The 24355-nt window shown below is 41.7% G+C and overlaps 1 protein-coding gene across 1 annotated transcript in view; it reads left to right on the forward strand.

The window, feature by feature from the left end:
- The window catches only part of FBXL7 (F-box and leucine rich repeat protein 7), a 346458-nt gene that overhangs the window by 80975 nt on the left and 241128 nt on the right, over positions 1 to 24355 (forward strand). Inside the window, exon 2 of the mRNA XM_032789743.2 lies at positions 6051 to 6140. Coding sequence (XP_032645634.1) covers positions 6051 to 6140 — 90 coding nt within the window. The remainder of the gene's footprint in view (positions 1 to 6050; positions 6141 to 24355) is intronic.

Below are 24355 nucleotides of genomic sequence, written 5' to 3' on the forward strand. Positions count from 1 at the left end.
TGAGTGGAGATGGGCAAAAATTTTCAGATTTAATCACGTATTTGCCGAAAACTGTGATTTCTGTTGCTGCAAAATGATTTGTAAATTAGTGTCCTCATTTATTGAACAGTTTGGTCAAAACATTTTTGGTGGGGCTCTAAAGGCAAAAGGAGACTTAGCTGCCATTCGCCAAGTGGAAGAGGCAGCGGTGGCCACCTTATGCCCCAAAACCCAGGAGTATGGACTCACTTGGGATGAAGGAGACCTGCGTTCAAATACCTGATCTGGAGCAGGGACTTGAACCGGGTCTCCTACAGCCCTGGTGAGTTCTGTAAGCACTAGACTATTGGCTATCCTGGGGATGGGGCACCCCCTTTTCTGTTGAAACAGCTCCATTTTGTGGGCAATTATTTTTCTGTTAATATTTTATAATTATGTCAAAATCGGTGTCTGGCTACAATCATTCTGTATAATTGGATTTTTTTTTAAAGGTGTTAACAAATATTTGTAAATTGACAAATTCCAATAGGGCATGTAATGTTAAAAGTGCATTTAAAGTGGGTAATATAGAGCATTACAGAAACATACCATCGTAAGTAATACATTGCCATTAGCTGCTCAGTTTTATGCTCGAGTGGCTTGCCTGTAGAGGGACAGAAGATATGCTGCTATTGACAACTTTCGCTCCCACTACAAGACCTTGTGCTCCAACAATGCAAATATCTGTTTGTTTCACACATGCAGCTGGCAAGTGTGGCTTGTTCATGGTTTGTGTTACTGATTTCCTTTCCCTGTGAAAGAATTCACCACATTGGAAGAAATGGTTCCAAAGACTATTGTACTGTTAATCAGACCTTGCCATCTGTCATAAAGATAGCTAAGGGTTAATGTTTCTTTTACATGTAAAGGGTTAACAAAGGGAACCAAACACCTGACCAGAGGACCAATCAGGAAACCGGATTTTTCAAAGCTCAGGGCGGGAAGTTTTGGGTGTGTCCTTTGTGTCTCTCGCCTGTCTAGTCTCTCGCGGCTCTGAGAGGGATCTTTCTATCTTCAAGCTTCTAATCTTCTGTTTCCCAGTTGTAAGTACAGGTATAAGACAATATAGGTTTTTATATTGTTTTTGTATTTACATGTGTGTAGTTGCTGGAATGTTTAAATTGTATTTCTTTTTGAATAAGGCTGTTTGGTATTCATTTTTCTTTTAAGCAATTGACCCTGTATATTGTCAACCTTGATACAGAGACCAGTTCTATGTCTTTTTCTTTTTTTATATAAAGCTTCTTTTTAAGACCTGTTGGATTTTTCCTAGTTAAAACTCGCCAGGGAATTGGTGGAGAGGAAGGAAACAGGGAGGAAGGGAAAATCTTCTTTGTATCAGAGTGCAAAGCTACCTTTGCAGGACTCTGACTGAGGGTGAAAGAAACTTGATCTCTCTGTTTTGCCAATTCAAGGAACTGAAATAGGGTGATCGTCAGGGAGGGAAGCCAGGGAGGAAATAAAGAGGAGACAAGGGGAGGGGGTTATTTCCCTTTGTTGTAGACTCAGGGCATCTGAGTCTTGGGGTCCCCCAGGGAAGGTTTTGGGGAGACCAGAGTGAGGCAGGCACTGTAATTCCTGTCTGGTGGCAGCGCTATAAGATCCAAGCTGGTAATTAAGCTTGGAGGTTCATGCAGGCACCCACTTTTGGACGCTAAGGTTCAGAATAGGGAATTATGCTTTGACACCATCCTATCCTCTTAATCTGTTTCATCTTGTAGTTTCTATGCTGCAGCAGAATGTGACAATGTTCTATGGAAATGATGCTCTGCTTTTAGAGGTGAAATGCCCAGTACATGGGTGCAGTGTTAGATGTGATTTGATGCCTTATGCGGCTAATACCTACTGAGCTTTGTCCTTGCTCGTGAAATATCCCAAATCTTCTGGTCTCTTCCTGAAGCTTGTGTTTAAAAATAAAATCTAATACCTCACCCCCAAAAGAAAACTTGGCAACCCTATGCCTTCTGTACTCTGTGCGCAATTTGATTTCTCCCACCACAAACGCTGACACCTAAGCTTGGAGGCCTATTAACTTGGGGCAGCTTGTGAAGGACTGTGGGTTTCATACACCTCCATTCTTTCCTTGTCCCTGCATCAGAGCAGTGGAAGCAATGTGCTAGCCAAGTTATTTTTGGTTAACATTCTTTTACGTTTAAAGGAACCAAACTGGTGACTCATTGAGAATATGGGCTCTGATGAAAACTTTTGGTTACCTTCCCCTGACTAGCTCAAGTGTTTCTTTTTAATTCTTCCTGCTCCCTTAATATACCCCCACTCCGTAGCTCATCTCACATATCAGGGAACGCATCAACTTGAGCAATTTTATGATAGAGACTGCTTCTTTGGGACTGACCTAAGGCATAAGTGGGAGTACCTGGTTTGAGAAGGCCCTTAGGTTTGCATATTCAACAGTCATTTCCCATTAAAAAAATGTTAAATTCTCATTTTGCTGTGGCACGTTTAAGAGCAGACCTCTTTACATCCAAATTTATGAAAACCAGGCGTACTTTAATGCAGAACCCCAAGGAATGCTCGATTGAAATAACAGATCAGAAAAGTCTCTTGCTAACATTCCTGTGACAGAAACATGGTGTCAGCTAGTTTTCTGCATATAATGTAACTTTATTTAAAAAAAAAGCAACCCACCATAACTTTAAAAGGCTTTGCTTAACATTCTTCAGCTGTAGTTAATTGTAATATACTTGGGCTATGGGACACTTCTTAAATGTAATGGTATTGTACAGCCTTCATTTCCTTAGAACTATCAAATGCATTGCTGATTGATCTTTGTTACTCACAGTTGTGGCTGTAGAAAAGTCATAGCTTGTGCCTTGGCAATACTTAACAAGTGTGAGTACCAGTCTGTGCTTGCCGGAAAAGTCTTTGCTATAATGTAGATATAGTCTGGGTAAGGATATGCTAGTCTAAACTGAATCAGGTCCCATAGTGCTAATTCAGTGGCGATTCAGTTCTGCTTTTTGTTATGTCAACCCGGCTTTTAAATTTGGTTTGTTCTTTTAAGTAACCGTCTTATTCCACACTGTCCATTTTAAAACCCTCCCCTCTTATCTTCCTTCACTCTCTAATCTTATCTCTTCTTACAAACCTAGATCTTTCCCATTGCACCTCTTTCTCCTACTTTTGGGTCCTTGGACAAAAAACAAGGTAAGAGCACTAGGATTGACACCCATCTGTTTTTTACCTGGACAGTCTGGTTTTTGGCTTTTGTGTCTGGGTGCCATTTAAGGTTGCCGGGTGCCCAGTTTTCAACTGGAAAGTCTGGTCAAAAAGGGGACTTGGCAACCCTAAATGGCACCTGAACTAAAACTGCGGTTACCATGGGGTGGGGAGAGTCACTGGATCATTAACCCACACCAGCCCCTGCTCAGCTGGGACCATCTCCTACCTGCATGCAGACTCCTTGAGATGATCCAGCAAGTGAAGGGGAGGGAGCAGTGAGTGATGGGGGCAGGGATGGGGGAAGAGGCAGAGTTGAGTGGGGCCTCATGGGTCTGGTTACCAGGAATTAGAAAGGTGTTAGCCCAAAACAGCACTCCATCTTGTATGTTCTAGCTCTCTTGAGGTATTTAGCCATGGTAATTTTTCCTCACCACCCTAGCTTCTTTCTGTATTTTTACCTTGTATCTGAATACAGCATAACTGTTCAGATGGGCCCAAGAGCGTTGGAGTAGTGCAGTGGCTTTCAACTTTTTCTTTTTTAATTTTGCAGACCCCTAAAAAATTTCAAACGGATTTGCAGATCCCTTTGGGAATCTTAGACATAGTCTGCAGACCTCCGGGGTCCACGGACCACAGGTTGAAAACCACTGGTATAGTGGAATATAGCAAGAGATTTGAACAAAGCTGATGCAAAGTAGCATTGCATTGTCCTGGCTTGTGGTAAAAAGCAGGAGAAAGCAACAATAAATGGTACTTAGTTCCAGAATGCTGTGTCACTTCAAGCAATATGTCAAGGTGAGAGGAAACAGAAGCTGATTTATTTTCCTGTTTAGGTGATATGACCCATTGACTTGAATTTTTTAATTACTCTGAGCCATGTGAAAAGGAAATACATTAACTATTCTGAGGAGTTTTGTCTACCAAATTAACCCTTTTATTTGTAGATGTTCTGGAAATTGTTTTCTGTTGGCTAACAGTCCATTGAATCATAAGGCTGCCAGGTACAATAGTTGCCATCAAAATGTCAGTCTTTGGCAACAGTTTTCTCAGAGTGCTATCTGGGATACCACAGCTTCACCCTCTGATGTAGATACCGATGGTTCACAGATGATATTGGTGTTTGGTAAATGTTAAGTTAGTAACCATAAATTTTCACCTACGCTCTTTACCTTGTATGTTTTTCAACACTGAAGAAATATTTAACAACTGTGGTTTTAGTGGACATGGAGGAGGATGAATTAGTCCTCAGGATGTACATCTTCAGAACAGATCAAGCCTGGGATGTTGGCAAAGTGCCTGAATCCTGTTCTGGAGGGACCGTGCCTCTGGATGAAGATAGTTCAGTGTCCGTGTGAATTGATTGTTGAGCTACCAACAATGTTTCCAAAATTAAGTTGTCTGTCTTTGTGTTTATATGGCTTCACATAACCATACTATCTACACACCTCACAGTTAATACATTTTATTCTCTCATATCCCTGTAAGATAGGTAAGAATCTGGCAAACAGGGAGCAGTCAGTGTTTGCCATAGGCATTATTTACACAACATTAATATGTATTAATTACACAATATGAATATTGTATGTATGAATGTTGAGGAGTTATGCCAGTGTTTCCCAAAGTTGGTACGTCCCTCAGCCCGTGCCGCTTCCAGCAGCTCCCATTGGCCTGGAGCAGCGAACCGCGGCCAGTGGGAGCCACGATCGGCTGGACCTGCTGAAGAGGCAGGTAAACAAACCAGCCCGACCCACCAGGGACTTTCCCTAAACAAGCGGCGTCCCAAGTTTGGGTAACAGTGTTATACCAACTGAATTATATTGTTTTCCCCACAATGCTATTCACTCTTGTTCACTGCTATATCCCACAATATCTTGGAACAGGACAACACAGCATTTGACCTAAGTGGATAGTAAACAGATCAAAGGCAAATACATTAATATTCTGCAAAGATAGCTTCACAGAACAGGACCTGGAAGACTAGTATCCAGAACCACACATTAAAGTGCTAGTACAAACTGGTGGGCTGGATCTTATGTGATGTACGAAATGATTTCAGACTTGTAAGGAGCCATCCTACAAATATAAGGGTCTTGGGAGGGCATACCTTCTGTGTAAAGTAAATATGCTGAGAGATAATTACTTCCTGGAAAATGGGTATGTCTTTCTCCTTTTTGTATTGTACTGTTTTGTCTTTAGATGATACATTTTGGTTAAGTTTAGTTATTTGGTCTCTTGAACACTTTTCATAACAAACCATAAGTGTAGTTAATCAGCTATACAATTAAACAATTTACCAATCTGTGAAATGTGAGTGTGATAAAGGCAAGTGCCAAATGTTGCATTGAAAGTCAGTGACAGAGCTGGGCATGGAACTCAGATCTTCTGAGTTTTAGGGCAAGGCCTTAACCTCAACACCATGCATTCGCCCTCCCTGGTTATTGTGCTTTTAGTGGTATAGTCCGATATAGACCAGTCTGTTAGAAATTTTGATTAATCCACATGTTCACCAAGTAGGGTCAATACCTATTTTACTTTACCTGGGCTACCTTTGCATTAGTAACCTTTGGTGAAAGTCCAGTTCTTCTCTTGCAACTGCTAATGACAAATTCAAATTTTAAATTTATTATGGAACTGTAAAAATCTGCAGTGGGAGCCTCCCCCAAACAGGTAAGATTAGCAACCCTAATTAAAAGGAGGCTTATTCTGTAGTCTATAGTGCATTTATTTCTTGCCCCTACCCAGTACAAACTGAACATCAGCCACTGATCTTGGCATTGTCCCAAGGTCTGATATTGAAGATTCTTCTCTGCTGTTAATATTCACGTTGTTTCTCTCCCACGCCTTTTTTGCAGGCAAAGGCAGCTCAAGCATCTCATCCGACGTGAGTTCAAGTACAGATCACACACCGACCAAAGCCCAGAAGAATGCAGCTACCAGTGAAGGTAAACGCCTGGTGTTCATTACTTAGGTTATCCCTCCCCATGTGTAATGTTGGCTATTTTCAGAAGATTAAATCCCCATCTCCAAATCTACCCCACGATTCCTTGGGGGTATTGTAAATTTTAAAACGAAACTTCTCTTTCAGACATCTTCATTGTACGATTTTAGCTTTAATCGTGTAAGGGTTTAAGTCAGTTCTGCAAAACGTAAGTGTAAGGGAGTTGCTGAAAGGAATTTGTTCAAGACATTTATTACAGGAGGTGGTGGTTGTGTATTAAGATTGATGTGATCAGACTTCAAGCTTATTTCCAAGGAAAATACTTCATGAAAACACAGTGAGTGGAGTTCTAAGTTAACTTTATTTCTCTACTATGAATGCCATGTGATAAATATTTAATGATGTGCTTGGAAGTTTGTGCCAAAGATTCAGAAATAAATACAGTTATAGACCTAGAGAGTTGACAATGATTTGGCCAGACTGATGTATTTCACCTGGAGTGATTAAGGTATGTGTCAACTTCAAGATATGGCCTTTTTTGGTGTCTTGGGGGGAGAGGGAAGATTTTATGTCTGTATTAACACCTTGTAGAAATCCCTGGTTTATTAATGCATTTCAGGGAACTATAGTATGGGGAACAACCAATCGTTTCCTGCTGGGAATGAGAAGTTAATAAAATACATCTCATAACTGGTGAGCATTCAGGGAAAAGTGGTGCTGGTTTTGTATTTTGTTAGGACACACGAATATTGGCTCTAGACCTTACAATAATGCTCATGGTAGCTGATTGGGATCCACCAAACCCATCTGTCAGGCTTAATGATGCAGGCTGCAAAGTATCTGATCTTTGGGCAGTGTGTTTAGCTGATGACTCAGACATGAAGATGTCCACTTAATAGTATGTAATCTGGTTAATTTGTGAACAGGTTATTCTAATTTCTTCAGTTTTTCCTGTCATAACAAATTAAGCTGCAAGCAGTCATTACTCTCTACCTGCCTTTGTTTCTGACACATCTTAATAGTTTAAACAAACAAACAAAAGTGTGGATTCAATAAAACAACGCTATCTGGTTACAGCTATTTACCTTTTAAACTGTAAGTACGGTAGAACCTCAGAGTTACGAACACCTCAGGATTGGAGGATATTTGTAACTTTGAAATGTTCGTAACTCTGAACAAAACGTTATGGTGGTTGTGTCAAAAGTTTACAACTGAACATTGACTTAATACAGCTTTGAAACTTTACTATGCAGAAGAAAAATGCTGCCTTTAGCCATCATAATTTAAATGAAAGTTTCCTTAGCTTGTCATCTCTTTTAAACTTCCCCCCTTTTTAATAGTTTACATTTAACACTGTACAGTACTGTATTTGCGTTTTTTTTTTGTTTCTGCTGCTGCCTGGTTGTATATTTCCAGTTCCAAATGAGGTGTGTGGTTGACTGGTCAATTTGTAACTTATGTTCATAACTCTGAGGTTTTACTGTAAGTCAGTAGATTTACTTGAGTGATTGACCCCAAAATAAAATTACCTGAGATGGTCCCAAAACAAGAGCTGGGTGTAAACACTAGGAAATTTTGGGAAATTTCAGTCTGGATCCAAATCCTGCTTTAGGCCTATTTCTAGTAGCAATAGATTTTACCTCTCATGGTGGGTGGTAGCCTTTAAAGTTCCAGTTTCACCTTAGATAAATTTTGTCAAGAAAAATGCCTTGATGCAAAAACGAAGGGCTTCTCTACGGGGTGGGGGAGGAGAGCCTAGAATGGCTAATGTGGAATAGCTGCAACTGTGTTGATAAATCCTAAAATTGAATTTATGAAGTATAAGGTAACACTTCGAGAATGCTGCTGTACTAAATCCAGGGAAATAAAGAAATAATTAATCCAGAGGTAGGCAACCTATGGCACATGTGCCAAAGGCGGCAAGCGAGCTGATTTTCAGTGCACTCACATGGCCCAGGTCCTGTCCGCCTGTCCGAGGGGCTCTGCATTTTAATTTAATTTTAAATGAAACCTCTTAAACATTTTAAAAACCGTATTTACTTTACATACAACAATAGTTCAGTTCTATAATATATAACTAATAGAAAGAGACCTTCTAAAAATGTTAAAATGTATTACTGGCACACAAAACCTTAAATTAGAGTGAATAAATGGAGACTCGGCACAGCACTTCTGAAAGGTTGCCAACCCCTGAACTAATCAATGCTGCAAACACTGAAGTGTTTAGTAATCAAAATTCCTTTAAGGATAACATCACATATATTTTCAAAATAACTTTAAAAATATTACGTGTAGCTAATGCATGATGTAAATTTTCTCATTGAAATCTATCCGCTTTACACAGTAGTCCTTAAATAGTGGTGGATTACTATGCTGGCCCTGAAGTTTTCAGCGTTATTGTATTAATCAGGCACACACCAGCGAGGGGAGTTAAACTGTGGCCCAGCAGAACTAAAATAGTGGACAAATGAATTTCCTGAATTGTCATGAAGGTTTGGAAGGAGTCCAGGATAATGGAGTCTCATAGCTTTTTCTATATCTTGTTTTCTTATTTAAACTACCTCATACTGTGTAAACCTATCTCTCATCATAGGTGTTTCCCAACAGGCAATGCACGCTGACACCTCTGCTTATTTATTTTTTGTGTGTGCCTGTGCTGCTTTCATCTCCTTGTATATCTTGTAATTGTCAGCCCACAAAATACCAGTGTTGTGCCCTGCAAAAGGACTTATCCTGTACACCTCAGAACACCAGAACTGCCGTTTCAGGTATCGGGACCTTTTAAAACTCATTTCTGTTCTGTAGGGTGAATTCAACTGAATAGCACATAGTCCTGTTGAGACTCAAGATGTGTCCTTCCTGCTGGTTGAATGGAATCTTAGGGTTCCAGGTTGTGAGAACACTTTCAATTATTTCATTATTAATAATTAGTACAATAGTGCCTAGAGACCAACCGAGAATGGAACCCCATTGTCAGGCACTGTACAAACTGTAGTAGTTGTTGTACCTTTTTAATGGTTATTTACAAAGCATTCTACAATTGTTAGTCAATTTATCTTTAGAATACGCGGTGCTTGAGTCTTCCATAGGATTGGTATAGTAGACCTTACCCACAACAAAGACTGTATTTTATACTTTACATGGCCCCCATCACCATGGTATCTGAGCTTCAAGTGATTTTGCAGCTCACACAGTAAGTTTATGGCAGAGCTGAGAACTTCTAATTCTATCCTTTACTCTTACTAGTAGGCACAGTTCACAGTACCGTAAATCGTCCTGTGAATGGACTATGTGCATGTGTGTGTTGAGAGGAGGTTATGAAAGGATGCCAGCAGAATTGTTCCACTTGACATTGAACGGTATGCAACACGCTACACCAGATAAGTGGATGACTTAAAAATACCATTGCGTCTCTAGTGGCAGCTAAATTCTATGCTCCTTATAGGGTTAGGAAATCAGGAACTTTAAGTATGTGAAGTTGCAGGCCTTCTATTCTTACCCTGCCTCCCAAACTGAATTCCAGCTTTGCAAACTGACCTTAATTCTTTCCAGTTGTACTGTGTGCTCTTTCTCCCTCCTTTTGTTTGAGGCTATTAATACAAAGCTGTTGCTCAAGTTGTAGCACTGAATTTCCATGAAAGAGCTAGGAAGAAAATCTGTGGGCCTGATTCACTGTTGCCCTACAACTTATATAGTACTTCACACCAGAGCAATGTGAGCACTTTACTTCTGCCTTGCAGTGGTGCAAATGACTATAGGCAGTCCAGGGCAATGGCAAATTGGACCCTACCACTATAAGGGGACAAGGCAACATCAAGAATAGCCTCAGAGCGTGTCAGCTTGCTATCAGATCAAATGGACAGTTCCACAAAATGGAAATACTGTCTAAATCCCATGTACTACATTAACATTGACACCTGTTCTCTGTACCAATATTTAGTGCTGTACTAGTAATTCCACCACGTCATGAGGACAGCAAATGGATAGCAGTTTCAAAATGAAGTCTTCTTTTTTTTCACCCTCATGAGATTTCCTCAAACCCCGGATGGAATGACGTAGGGCTTATAGCAGTGGAATTGCCATTGTTGTGAATGGGTGCTGAAGGTGAGGCTTAGGGTCGTGTATTGCACTCAAGATCTGGAAAAACTCTGACTAAATTGTAGTTTTTAAGCCACAGCCTAATGTGGGGGATGGTGGCACAGCTGCACCACACCTATAGGAGCTATGAGTGGTTTTGTGACTCAGTGAGACAAAATGTATGCCAAGCTCCTAGGTCCATTGGGATGAATGCTGCTGCTCCACCTCTCAGAGGGGTGCAGCATATCTTAGTCTCCATAGCTGAGCAGCTTCCCTTGATGAACCAAAGGGCAAAGAGGCATGACCCCAGCTCTTCCTGTTTCTTGTTCAGACTCGTGCCCATACAAGTTAGTCCTAAATCTCTGAGCACAAGAGCTTATACTTAACCAACCCCTTGCATAAGGAGTAAGGTGGGGGAAATGCCTGGGCACTCTTCTAAACACTTTGGTGTAGGACTGGCACAGTATTGTTAAGACAGAAACAGAAGAACTGTAGGCCATGAATACACACAGCTTAATGTGGCACAGTTCCTCTTGTTGGTATGCCACCATCCTCTGTCTAACTCTGCATGTATTGCGTTTCCTTCCTTCCCTCCCTCCCAGTACCAGAGCCTGGCTGAAATTTGTTCCCCATAAACCAATTAAAGTTAAAGAAATTAAAGAACATGTTATGTCTCCCTACCACTGGTTCTGTTTTGGAAACCAAAGGATGAAACTTTTTTGTCATGGATTGTTTAAATGCTCTGAGACCCATACTGTTGGTTTACTAGAGACAGTCTAGGCTGAACAATCATCTCATTTAAAATTTGGCTCTTAATATGAGGCTGTTGCAATATCCTTGCGCTGCTTGTCCCTGGGCATCCAACTGTAGTGGGCACCCTGTACAAAACAAGATTTTGTTTTGTTTTTTCAGCCTGGATCAGTGACATTAACTTGATTCAGTTTCCAATGGGAGATGAATGCTGTTTGATCTGTGTGTATTTTGTGATAGTTACCTGGTACTGTGGCAGCAGCAGTGTTACTGGCAGTGTTATTTAGTCCTTCAACCATTCCTGTTTATGAGAGTTCCAGAAAACACATTAATGGCTTATTTTTTCCAGGCCGGTAAAAACAAATTTTGAAGTCCATGACTGAAAAGAAAAAAATTCTCAAGGAAGGTTTAACCCCTGAAATGCTTTGCACCTGTGTCCTGTCCCAAGAACCAAAAACCATGCTATAACAGTGTGATTTTTTTTTAAAAAAAAATTTGTCTTAGGAGGACCAGTTGAGATTGACTTCTAATTATAATTATTTTTGCAATATTCAGTTGCATTTGGCTTAACTGTAACAGATTTATACAAGCAATTTGGTAGAAGGGGAGATTTTTCTTTTGAGATAACTTCTGAATTCGAGCCTACATTTTTCTTAAGAATCCATCTCCAAGGTATTCTCCACAAATTACCTTCAGTGTAGTAGCTGAAAATAATCATTACGTTACAGAGAATGTGTGCATACAAGAGGACAGAAAAGAGTAGAGAGGAGTTTCTAGAGGTGCTACCTGCAGTGTTGTTTCACGTGTGCTATGATTGAATTGCACTGTTTCAGTGTGAAAATCTAATTGCTTCTGTAGCATCCATTTATACTTGTCACACCAACTAAGTGGCAGTTCTTTGAAAATGACATCTGTATTGTGCATGCAGTTCTAGAGGGCTGTGGCTCTGGTAGTCACGATCTGACCACTACTTACTGCTGCCTTTTCTTTGGCAGTGTACAGTTTCTGGGTTCATCATCTGCCCTTACCTGGCTAAACTGGATTGTGCTTCTAAGAAGCATATCTGTCTGCAATGTGAAATATAACTTTTAAAGAGGAGCATTATAAGGTGTTTGTAAAGGTGATATCCTTTATTATAATGTCGTCATAAAGGTGTTATGCCAGGCACAATATCAGATGACTTCTTCATTTTGATGGAGAGTTTTTAAGCATCTGGTTGAGATTCACTCAGTAGTGTTGCTATCAAGGTCCCTACCCCCAGCTATCCCTTTTCCTGCTATCACAGAGTTACACAGACCAGAAGACACCTGTTGAAAAGTTGACATTGACTCTGATTAATCATGCTCTGGAATTTGCTGTTACCCTCTCCTCACATGTAGATTCCTCGCCCTACAGAGTTTGCAGCAGAAATGAGGGCTGTAGAGTGGGCATTTTCTCCTTTTTCAGACTAAGAACTGTAGTACTTGACAATCAAGTCCTACAGTATGTGAAATATTGGGAGAGTCCCACTTCGTTGTGAGATGTATGCATCCCTAAAGTGTCTGTCAGAGGGACTGGTAGGGTATACCTACACTGCAATTAGACACTCGTGGCCGGCCCATGCCAGCTGACTCGGGCTAAGGAGTACCGACTAAGGAGCTGTCTAACTGTGGTATAGATGCTTAGGCTGGAGCCCAAGCTCTGGGAACTAGCCACCTCACAGGATCCCAGAGCCCAGGCTACAGCCCAAGCCTGGATGTCTACACTGCAGATAAACAGCCGCTCAGCTTGAGTCCCATTAGCCCAAGTTAACTGGCATGGGCCAGCCATGGTAGTTTAACAGCAATGTAGATATGCCCTTAGTTTTTGTTCTGAATGTAGATAGTCGATGTTGGAAATGCTGAGTGTTTGCTTGGATATGGAAAGGCATACAGGTACATACAGCGCTACCTCGATATAACGCCTACTGGTATAATACGAATGTGGATATAACGTGGTAAAGCAGTGCTCCGGGAGGGTGGGGCTGCGCACTCTGGTGGATCAAAACAAGTTCAATATAACACGGTTTCACCTATAACGCGGTAAGATTTTTTGACTCCCAAGGACAGCATTATATCGAGGTAGAGGTGTACTTTGGGTAGCTTGTCTTTTTGATTATGGAAATGCTTGAAGTACTAAAGTTATCTGTCCAATTCAAGCCCTTATTTAACCAAATAGCAATAAGAGTCCTTGAAAATAGCTGGGGGAGAGGATAGTTGTAGGAACTAATTTCAGCAAAGCTTTCCCTAGAATCCCAAGCAAGTGACTTCCCTCCAACTTTTTTGTTCTATGCTTCAGATCACGGCTTGTGATGTGATAAGATAGTGCAGTGTGTATATATTTTCTGGTGTCTTTTAAAAGTAACCCTACAGTTCAAATGATGAAGCTTTTTGGACTTTTTAAATTATTAAACTCATTAATGCATAACAACTCTCTGCTTATTTTTTCCCAGTTAGGAATCTAACAACTTCATGTACTTTTCCCTTGCTGTATTTAAAACATTTTGGGGTGGTTGTTTTAGAAGGTTCCAATGAATGATGGCATAAGCACCCAACTTTCAGATAATTTTCATGAACCATAGAGACAAATTAAGTTAACAAATATAAATGAAATCTGTAAAAGCAATATGTTCACATCCTTATACATCTTCATGAAACCATTTCACAATGCTTGCTAGCAGTAAAAAAGATGAAATGGTTTGTCCTGAGAACCTTATGAAATATGGGCTATTTGACTCTGCATATAACCAACCTTCCTTCCCAGAAAAAACGGAGATCTAAAACAGAAAGTCTTTATCACTGCTTTACAGTGACATTCTTTGCGTTTCAGAGGGGTAGGCCAATTTAGTCAGGGCACGTAAAAAGATAAATGACAATGATAACATACAAAAGCCAGTAGGAGAACACTTCAGTCTCCCTGGACACTCAATAGCAGATTTAAAAGGAGCCATTCTTCAACAAAAAAAACCTTCAAAAACAGACTTCAAAGAGAAACTACAAAACTACAATTCATTTGCAAACTTAACACCATCAATTTGGGCTTGAATGGGGACTGGGAGTGGCTGGCTCACTACAAAAGCAATTTCGCCTCTCTTGGTATTGACACCGCCTCATCAATTATTGGGAGTGGACTACATCCACTCTGACTAAATTGGCCTTCAACACTGGTTCTCCACTTGTAAGGTTACGCCCTTCTCTTCATGTGCCAATATATATTTGTGCTTGTATCTGTAATTTTCACTCCATGCATCTGTAGAAGTGGGTTTTTTGCCCATGAAAGCTTATGTCCAAATGAATCTGTTAGTCTTTAAGGTGTCACCAGACTCCTCATTTTTATTGTTTTGAGTCGAGCATAGAAAAGTTTTATTTGGATCACTTAAACATGCATTTCATTTCACGCTACAGGTGCATGCATGTTGGAGCACTGAAAGCGTACAAAAAACATTTAGAATATGGGCTCTCTTCACCTGGAGTATCATTTTTATGTCAGCATTAAAACTGCTTACCCCTGTTTAACCTACTTGTATGCTCCCTAATCCATAGCCTTTTCAAGAGACAGGAGGAGGGAGAGGGTTGGAGGGAGGATGCCTTGAAGATGAACTGACTTGAGATCTCTCAAATCAAGGTGGGAAATAAGTTCAAGAGTAAAGGACCCATCACTGAAAATGTCCTTCTATCAAAGCGCTGCCTGTTAACACAGGAGGGCTGGCTCAGGAGCCTCCACTTATCTCCTTTGCTGTCTTCCAGACAGACATTCCCTTGGTCCTGTCACCTGACGTACTGAAGTTACCTCTGAGCCCATTTTCCACTGCCAGCTTGGGACTCCAAAACCCTGCCTTGTTGAGCCAGACATGCTAGTCTGCTGCAACACAAACCCAGGTCTGGTCCACACCCCCAAAGCTGCAGGCTTTAACCAAAAACTGCTCATCAAGTTATTTATCTCCGGCACCCAGAGTGACCCAGTGCCCAAAGGGATCCAAGTCCCAAATAAATCCATTTTACTATGTATAAAGCTTATAGAGGGCAGACAGTTTTTGAGTTTACTCTGTATAACACTGATCAAGAGATAAGCACAGCTGTTTGCTCCCCCAGGTATTAATTACTTACTCTGGGTTTACTAATAAACAAAAGTGATTTTATTAAGTATAAAAAGTAGGATTTAAGTGGTTTCAAGTAATAACAGACAGAACAAAGTTAATTACCAAGCCAAATAAAACACAACACACAAGTCTAAGCCTAATACATTTAAGAATCTGAATACAAGTAAATCTCACACTCAGAGATGTTCCAATAAGCTTCTTTCACAGACTAGACTCCTTCTTAGTCTGGGCCCAATCCTTTCCTCTGGTACAGTTCTTGATAGTTCCAGCCCAGGTGGTAACAAGGGGATTTCTCAGGACTGGCAGCCTCCTTTGTTCTGTTCTAACCACCTTTTATATCTTTGGGACAAGGCAGGAATCCTTTGTCTCTCTCTGGGTTCCCACCCTTCCTTCTAAATGGAAAAGCACCAGGTTTAAGATAGATTCCAGTGTCATGTTTGCATGTCCTGGGAGACTTCATTACTCACTGGTTGGCATCCACATATACAGGAAGGCTTACAAGTAAACAGAGCCAGTTACAACCAATTGTCCTAGTTAATGGGAGCCATCAAGATTCCAAGCCACCATTATTGGCCCACACTTTGCATAGTTACAATATTACTTCAGAGTAATACTTCATATTTCTAGCTTCAAATACAAGAATGATACATTCATACAATTAAGTTGCACACTCAGTAGATTATAAGCTTTGTAATGATACTTTACAAGAGACCTTTTGCATAAAGCATATTCCAGTGACATTATATTGGCACTCATAAGCGTATTTCCATAAACCTATGGAGTGCAACATCACACATGGTCTCTGACAGAGTGTACTCAAGGCAGTTAAAGTGTTTAAAGAACTAATGGTCCTCAAATGCATCACTGATCACAAGAGTAACATAGGCAGCTCATGTTCTGCACTAGCTGAAGCTTTTGAAAAGTCTAGCAATGTATCCCCTTATAAATGCTTTTTACACTAATCCAGTGGTTTTCAACCTTTTTTCAATTGCAGACCCCTACAAATTTTTGAATGTCAGTGCAGACCCATTTGGAAATCTTAGACATAGTCTTGGATCACAGGTTGAAAACTGCTGCACTGATCCATTCCTGAAATGACAGAGAAATGGATCAGTGTAGCAAGGTTCAAAACTGAAAGAGAGGATGTAAACGTCTAGCCAAGTGAATTTTTGCTGTTAGCACTTTATGTCCTGCTTCTTAATCTGATACTGACTGAGGTATTTTGTGATAAACCCAGCTCTTATTTTTTACATCACTTTGTGCAATGTGAGAAGCTGATTCTAATATGAATGCTCAATATCCAGATAACACACACTCTGGATGTTGCATAAGTATATGTGTGATCCCTGCCTCCTTTACCAGTGAATCCCTCACCCCATCTCTCTCCTTCTCTTCTTGCAGCAACAGCGTTTAGCAGGGAGTGCAACTCATTGTCTTGGGGCCGTGCTGCATATCTGTTCTCTAAGTGGGTCTTATTGCATTCAGCAAATAGTCTGGTTTTGATGTGAAATCCTAAATCTACCCCCGTTCATTTGAAATTAGGCCTATGTTCAGTTGGCTGTGAGTGGAAGTGAGGGCTGTTTTGAATTGGTTGTGAAACACAAAACCATTGAGTTTCCTGTAGTTTCTTGAGTCTTTGCAAACAGCAGAACTCTAGATGACTGTAATGTTACTTTTTGGTACATTCAGCAATGCATCACTGAAGCCAAAAATCAGGGTGTGGAGCGGAAGGCATGACAGTCAATAAATCCAAAATTATAAACACTTTGGCACAATAAACAGCATTCACTATTTATTTAAACTTGTTGTAACCAACATATCTGAATACATACACAAATGTAATTGGTTCAAGCAGCATGTAGAAATACAGAGTAGTTAGACTTGGCTGAATATGATTTTTAATCACTTAGGTGGATAATACCTGTTTTATTTTTGAGTAATTTTTAATTTAATTTAATTTTTCACAGTTGCAGGAAATTGTGGAGGCGTCAGATTACTATTTAATAGATATTGAGAATAAAAAAGTTAAAGCTTTATAACAGTTAAAACACAAGTTATCAACATCCCATGTCAAAATATAAAAAGTAAATTTCCTTAATCACTGTAGCAGATCAGGCAGTCGCTGCAACACTGCCTCCTGCTGGTCATCAGGGAATTAGCTCAATTCCAGTACTTGGAGCGCCTCCTATTGGCCAGTGTTTCTCCTGCCTCAGGCTCTGTGTCCCTCCTGGACCCCGGTGTCCTCTTTCCCTTGGGTTTCTACCCACTGCAGTGCCCCCACACACTGAGTCTCCCCTCCCAGGGGAACCGTCAACCCTCTATGCCCACCTTGCCTCAGTGGCTACTGCTAGTTGTCATCTAGCTCCTGTTCTCTGGGGCAAACTGCAGTCTGTAATGGCCACTCAGCACTTACAAGGGGGTTGGACCAGCTGCCTCTGCCTATCCCCACTGTCTCCCTGCAGTCCCAGTACCCCCTTTGGCCTTCAGCAAGGCCTTAAGCACCCCAGGTCCACTTGCCCTTCCCCAGTGCTGCTCTACTTCAGGTACCCTGTGCTCCTTCAGGCAGCTAAGTCCTTCCCACTCCAAGGCTGGAGTGAGACTGATCCAGCTCCTCCTTTAGCCCTCATATCAGGGCCAGCTGTGGCCTGATTGGGTGTGAACACAGCTGTGACTGGCTCCTCAGCCAGCCTATGTTTTCCCCAGGAGCGGGGTAACTGCCCCACTACAATCACATTGTAAGTTCTCAGGCAGCATTTTTGATCTTGCTAAACTTTGATTATTATCATTGTAAATATTTTTTGTTGATTTGTGTACATGAAGTGAAATTGGCATTTACTGATATGAAAAAAAATCTAATCCTTCAAACCTTAAGAATAGTCCATAGTGTTGGTTTTAGGTATTTTTATTTTTAACCATGTTGTGCTATGCATTTATCTAATAGGCTGTAGTCTTAAAAAGTTGCTCTGCTAATTATAACAATACCACTGCAATCAATATCTAAGAGTCAGAGTTCAAATACAAGACAAAAGGTGGTTGGGACATTGGCAAGACTCAAGCTGCAAATTGAAACCTTACATTATTCTAGCTAATTTGGACTGAAATTCTATAGCCAAATGTTTAAAACTCTTACCCAAACAATACTAAGGACAAATTGGAAAGGTACATAAAATTGTAAAGCTTCAGATCAAACAAGTTGAAATGTGAGACTTATCAGAGAAAATGCATTTACACTATACTCAAAAGCAGAATAACTTGCTTGGGGGAGAAAACAGCCCTTTAGAAAGCTAGTTTTTAATTAAAAGCTAGGTCTGATATTTTGTAGTAAAGACCACACCTAAATCTGGCAAGGGAAGAGGTCTGAATTATTTGAGAGGGAGGGACGGAGGGAGGGGTCTGATTTTAGAAATAGTATTGATAACTAGGTCCCAAATGTAGTGTACTGCTGTAAGTCACTAACAAACAGGTACGTGAGTAATTGAGTATACTTCTGTACCGTGTCTAGCATAATGGGGGCCTGGCCTGGATTCTGCTCCTTTCTGTTGCTGTTGGGGCTAGGCTGCTTGGCCATTGCTGGGCTTCAGGGGCTGAAGCTCAGGCTCTGAAACCCAGCAAAGTGGGAACATCTGCATGGCTATTTTTAGTACCATAGCATGAGCCTGAGTCTGTAGACCCGAGCTCTGCGACTCACTGCTGAAGGGTTTTTTTGTTCTGGGTGGTTATTGGTGTGTGTTGTGTTTTTGCAGGTTAGACATACCCTTAGAGTACTAACCACTCATGGCTCTTCTTTTGGAAAAGTGGAGGTCAGGGAAAAACTCTTTAAGCTCTCTGGTGATTCAGAGATATCCGAGAGTTCACCAGATTGGAAAAATCAGCTTGCATGCACAATTAGTCTGTTCTAATGCAGTATGACTCAAGCCAATGCATTAAAGACTAATGAGGCACAAAACGAACTGTACATCGTGTTCATCCATTTTACAAGATACATAGCTGGGACTCATTGTCACTGAGTGGCTCTGATTTGTGCTGAGGTAACATCACTGAAATCAATGCAAACAGCTTGGAATAATGTAGTGGTGAATCAGGCTCATGATTTTGAATTTGACATTCTTTGAGCACACAGTTAATATTAATTTATAATGCATAATCTATACTGATTCGACTCTGCTCTGTTCCCTTTTGTATGTCAAATGTGAAATTGCAGAACTACTAACTGTAGTCTGTGACCCAGAGATCGGCAACCTTTTGGCACACAGCCCACTAGGGTAAGCACCCTGGCGGTCCAGGCCAGTTTGTCTACCTGCTGTGTCCGCAGGTTTGGCCGATCGTGGCTCCCACTGGCCGCGGTTCGCCATCCCAGGCCAATGGGGGCTGCGGGAAGCAGCGGCCAGCACATCCCTCGGCCCGTGCCACTTCCCGCTGCCCAGATTGGCCTGGAATGGCGAACCGCGGCCAGTGGGAGCCACGATCGGCCAAACCTGTGGACACAGCAGGTAAACAAACTGGCTTGGCCCACCAGGGTGCTTACCCTAGCAGGCTGCGTGCCAAAGGTTGCCTATCCCTGCTGTAACCTGTCATTTAAATCAGCTTCTGTACCAGATGACTGGAGGATAGCTAATGTGGTGCCAATTTTTAAAAAGGGCTTCAGAGGTGACTGAGCAATTACAGGCCTGTAAGCCTGACTTCAGTACCAGGCAGACTGGTTGAACCTATAATAAAGAACAATATTGTCAGACAAACAGATGAACATAATTTGTTGAAGAAGAGTCAACATGGTTTTAGTAAAGGGAAATCATGTCTCACCAATCTACTAGAATTCTTTGAGGGGGTCAACAAGCATGTGGACCAAGGAGATCCAGTGAATTAGTGTACTTAGATTTTCAGAATGCCTTTGACAAGGTCCTTCACCAAAGGCTCTTACGCAAAGTAAGCTGCCATGGGAAAAGAGAGAAGGTTCTCTCCTGGATTGGTAACTGGTTAAAAGATAGGAAACAAAGGGTAGGTATAAATGGTCCATTCTCAGAATGGAGAGAGCTAAATAGTGGTGTCCCCCAGGGGTCTGTTATGGGACCAGTCCTATTCAACATATTTATAAATGATCTGGAAAAAGGGGTAAACAGTGAAGTGGCAAAATTTGCAGATGATACAAAATTATTACAAATAGTTAAGACCCAGGCAGACTGCAGAGAGTGACAAAAGGATCTCTCAAAACTGGGTGACTGAGCAACAAATTGGCAAATGAAATTTAATGTTGATAAATGCAAAGTAATGCACATTGGAAAGCATAATCCCAACTATACATATAAAGTGATGGGGTGTAAATTAGCTGTTACCACTCAAGAAAGAGATCTTGGAGTCATTGTGGGTAGTTCTCTGAAAACATCCACTTAATGTGCAGTGGCAGTCAAAAAAGTGAATAGAATCCTGGGAATCGTTAAGAAAAGGATAGATAATAGGACAGAAAATATCATGTTGCCTCTATATAAATCCATGGTAGACCCACATCTTGAATACTGTGTGCAGATATGGTTGCCCCATCTCAAAAAAGGTATACTGGAATTGGAAAAGGTTCAGAAAAGGACCAGAAAATTGTTAGGGGTATGGAGCTGCTTCCGTATCAGGAGAGATTAATAAGACTGGGACTTTTCAGCTTGGAAAAGAGATGGCTAAGGGGAGATATAATTGAGGTCTATAAAATCATGACTGGTATAGAGAAAGTAGATAAGGAAGTATTGTTTACCGCTTCTCGTAATGCAAGAACTAGGTGTCACCAAATGAAATTAATAGGCAGCAGGTTTAAAACAAATAAAGTATTTCTTCACACAATGCACAGTCTACTCGTGGAACTCCTTGCCAAAGGATGTTGTGAAGGTGAAGACCATAACAGGGTTAAAAAAACTAGATAAATTCATGGAGGATAGGTCCATCAATAGCTGTTAACCAGGATGGGAGGGATGGTGTCCCTAGCCTCTGTTTGCCAGAAGCTGGGAATGAACGACAGGGGGTGGATCACTTAATAATTACCTGTTCTGTTCATTCCCTCTGGGGCACCTGGCACTGGCCACTGGTGGAAGGCAGGATACTGGTCTAGATGGACCTTTGGCCTGACCTAGTAGGGACATCCTTATATAAAAGGGAGTGAGGGGTGGGGAATCTTGTATTATCAACAATTCTTTCTAGTTTTAATAAAGCTAGCAACTAACTTTAGAAATATTTGCTTTGGATTTATTGCCTTATTACATTCTTTTCCTTTTGCCAAACTCTTCTCTGAACCCGTTAGAGTTGGGATTTCCCAGCTGTCTGCCGGCTTTGCAGAAATGGTGTATTACTTCTCTAAACTCTTCCCTCCAGAGGCTTGTATATTGTCAGAATTCTTCGATGATGAATTTAGTAGATTTAAGTAGACTGGACTGACTGGCCTCATAAACACATGTACTCTTGCGAGTGGCAGCTCACATTTTCCTTTAGTCTCAGCCTCACAGCTTAATCACTGTCCTCGTGGCTTTGGTGTCTATTGCATATTCAGCAACTATCTCTGTTTTGATTTTTCATGCTAATTTCTTAAGACTCCTTTTGCTCTTAAATGTAATACCTGATGGATTGAGGTTTGGGATCCTCTAAAGTTTTGAGACTACTTTGAGGCATATTTAATCTCTGAAATATGGGGAAACTTTCTGATGAGAAAAACAGGTAACTGTCCCAGCCTGTTGAAGCATTGAGCTTGGAGGGCCAAGCTGCCCAGACTTAGTGGTGTGTTGTTTTTTCCCTTCGTGTGTGCAGAGTCCCTTCAGAATGCAGCTAGAATTTCTTTTCACAGATAATTTTAAAATGTTAGTAATAAGGGTTTGCAGTAAGTTTTGTGGTGAAGTCAGATTCATACGTTCTCCAATGAAGTGAGGTCTGTGGGTTTTCATCCTGCTTGGGATGGAATCAAACCTCTCAGTCTTTTGCAGCATCTAGGCTCCTCCACTAAATATCCTGCCAATTTGTTTCTGCCTTCATAGAAGCAGGTGGGCAGATCAGAGCTTCCTGGTGCAATACTTCAGGTTATCTATGGCAAAATTACCCCAAAAGCATTTTTTCTTTTTCTAATTTGGGTGTTAAATAAATTGAGGAACAAGAATGGAAGGCTAAGACAAGCAAGTTTGAGTTGCGTGGCTTTTTTTTTTTAATCCAATTTCCCAATGATTCTTCATAGTTGTCTCTCTGAGGTAGTGGGGCGGTGCACAATTGTGGCCTGGAGTAGAAAACAGCATGGAAAAGAAGTATGCCTAAGAAAGCAGCTGAGAAGAATTGCTTCTTTCCCTTCATTCTGTGTATGGAATGGGACTTGCACCCTTGTAGTGTGGCATTGGCCACAATGACTTTGCGTAGTGTTTCCTCCCTTAGCTCTGACTCAGATACCGAAGCTGTAGAAAAGTTGGTCTCTAGTCAGGACAAAAGTCAGTTTGAGTTGTTCTATGAACTGGGATTGGAACTCCCAAATTCCTACTACTGTATTGATCTCATGCTCAATCCACTAACTCACACTGACTCTCCAAACTGAATATGGAGACAAAGATAGAAGACAACTTTGTACTGATCTTCTCATTTTCATTTTGAGATGCATGTGGACAGAGTACACCAGAATGTTAGCTTTAATATACATAAATATATTCTAGGGTTACCATCTTTCATCAATCAAAAAAGAGGACAGGGGAGCCCTGCCCCTGCCGCCATCCACTCCCTCCCACTTCCTGCCCCCTGACTGCCCCCCTCAGATCCGCCAACCCCCCCTGCTCCTTGTCTCCTGACTGCCCCCAAAGACCCCACTCCCTACCTAAGCCTCCCTGCTCCTTGTCCCTTGACTGCCTCCTCCTGAGACTCCCCCCCCCCCAGGAACCTACCCCCCACCTGTCCTGACTGCCCCGACCCTTTCCATACCCCTGCCCCTGACAGACCCCTGGGACTCCCAGGCCCCATCCAACCGCCCCCCGCCCCCTGACAGACCCCCGGGACTCATGACCCATCCAAGTCCCCTACTCTGTCTCTTGACTGCCACCTCCACTCTCCTTGTCTCCCTGCTCCTTCTCCAACCCCCCAGCCCCATTACCGTGCCACTCAGAACAGCGTGTCAGGCTCCGTGCGCCCCGGCAGAGTGCACAGCGCGGTCCCCACCCCCGCAGAGTCCTGTGAAGTGGCGTGCTGGGCAGCAGCGGAGGAGGAGGAGGGAGGAGCTCGAGAGCTGGCGGAGGCCACCTGGCTGGTGATCTGAAGCTGCAAGGGAGAGGAGGGGGAAAGTGGAGGGAGGGACTCTGGCTGCCGGAGCCCCATGCGAGTGGCTCAGTCTGGCTGGCCACCCTGTCAGCCGCGCCACACTCTGCATGGGGGGGAAATCTCGGACATTTTTAAATATTTACAAATTCCTCTCCCCCCCCCCCCCCGATGCTATTTTTAACTCCAAAAGCTGGACATGTCTGGGAGAATCCGGACAAATGGTAACCCTATATATTGTGTGAAGTTACAGCTGGAATTCCATCATGAATACAGAAAAACATGTGAACTACTTTTATGGGGGAGTTTTTATTTCCTTACATGAATGAATGAAAAATCTCTCATCAGTTTTCTGGAAAAGAATTAGCGAGTGTCCACATAAGGCATCAACTGGATAAAATTCATCTCTGACGTGACTCCACTGATTTCAATGCAAGTCAAGCATGTGCTTAAATCCATCCTTATTCAGGCAAGTATTTATGCAGAATCTTAAGCATGAGCTTAAGTACTTGGTTGGACCATTTGCTGGAATTCAGATTCAGGCCCAGAATGTCCTTGGGAGAGTTGCATGGCTGCGGCAGTTTGTAATGTGTGCTCCTTCCCTCAATACAGGAGCTGTGCCTGGTGTAAGATCATAGGCCTGTAGGTCTCCCAGTCCCGCCCGCTTTTGGGAGCACTTGTGTATAGGGTAGTGCAAGGATTTCAACTGTACTGACATTGTGACAATACTCAAAAGGGAAGAGGCTCCCTGTGCTCTCCCACTGTATTCCTCATACACTTACACAGGCCTGGGCAAAAACTAGCCCTTCCCACATGGGCAGACATTTCTTAAGACTAATATATCCGTGCATTAATGAGGACACTATGAATTTGTATTAAGTTGTTTAAGCTCCTGCCAGTGCTAGCCTGGTTTTGATATTCACTGATTCTGAGAATTGTGACCTTAGTACTTTTATTTTATATTTGCAGTGGCCTTGTCTAAAAGAGACCCATTTCAGCAAGATGACAACCTAAAAAGCTCAGAA

This window comes from Chelonoidis abingdonii, chromosome 2, assembly GCF_003597395.2.
Source record: "Chelonoidis abingdonii isolate Lonesome George chromosome 2, CheloAbing_2.0, whole genome shotgun sequence".
In the NCBI taxonomy this organism is placed as follows: domain Eukaryota; kingdom Metazoa; phylum Chordata; order Testudines; family Testudinidae; genus Chelonoidis; species Chelonoidis abingdonii.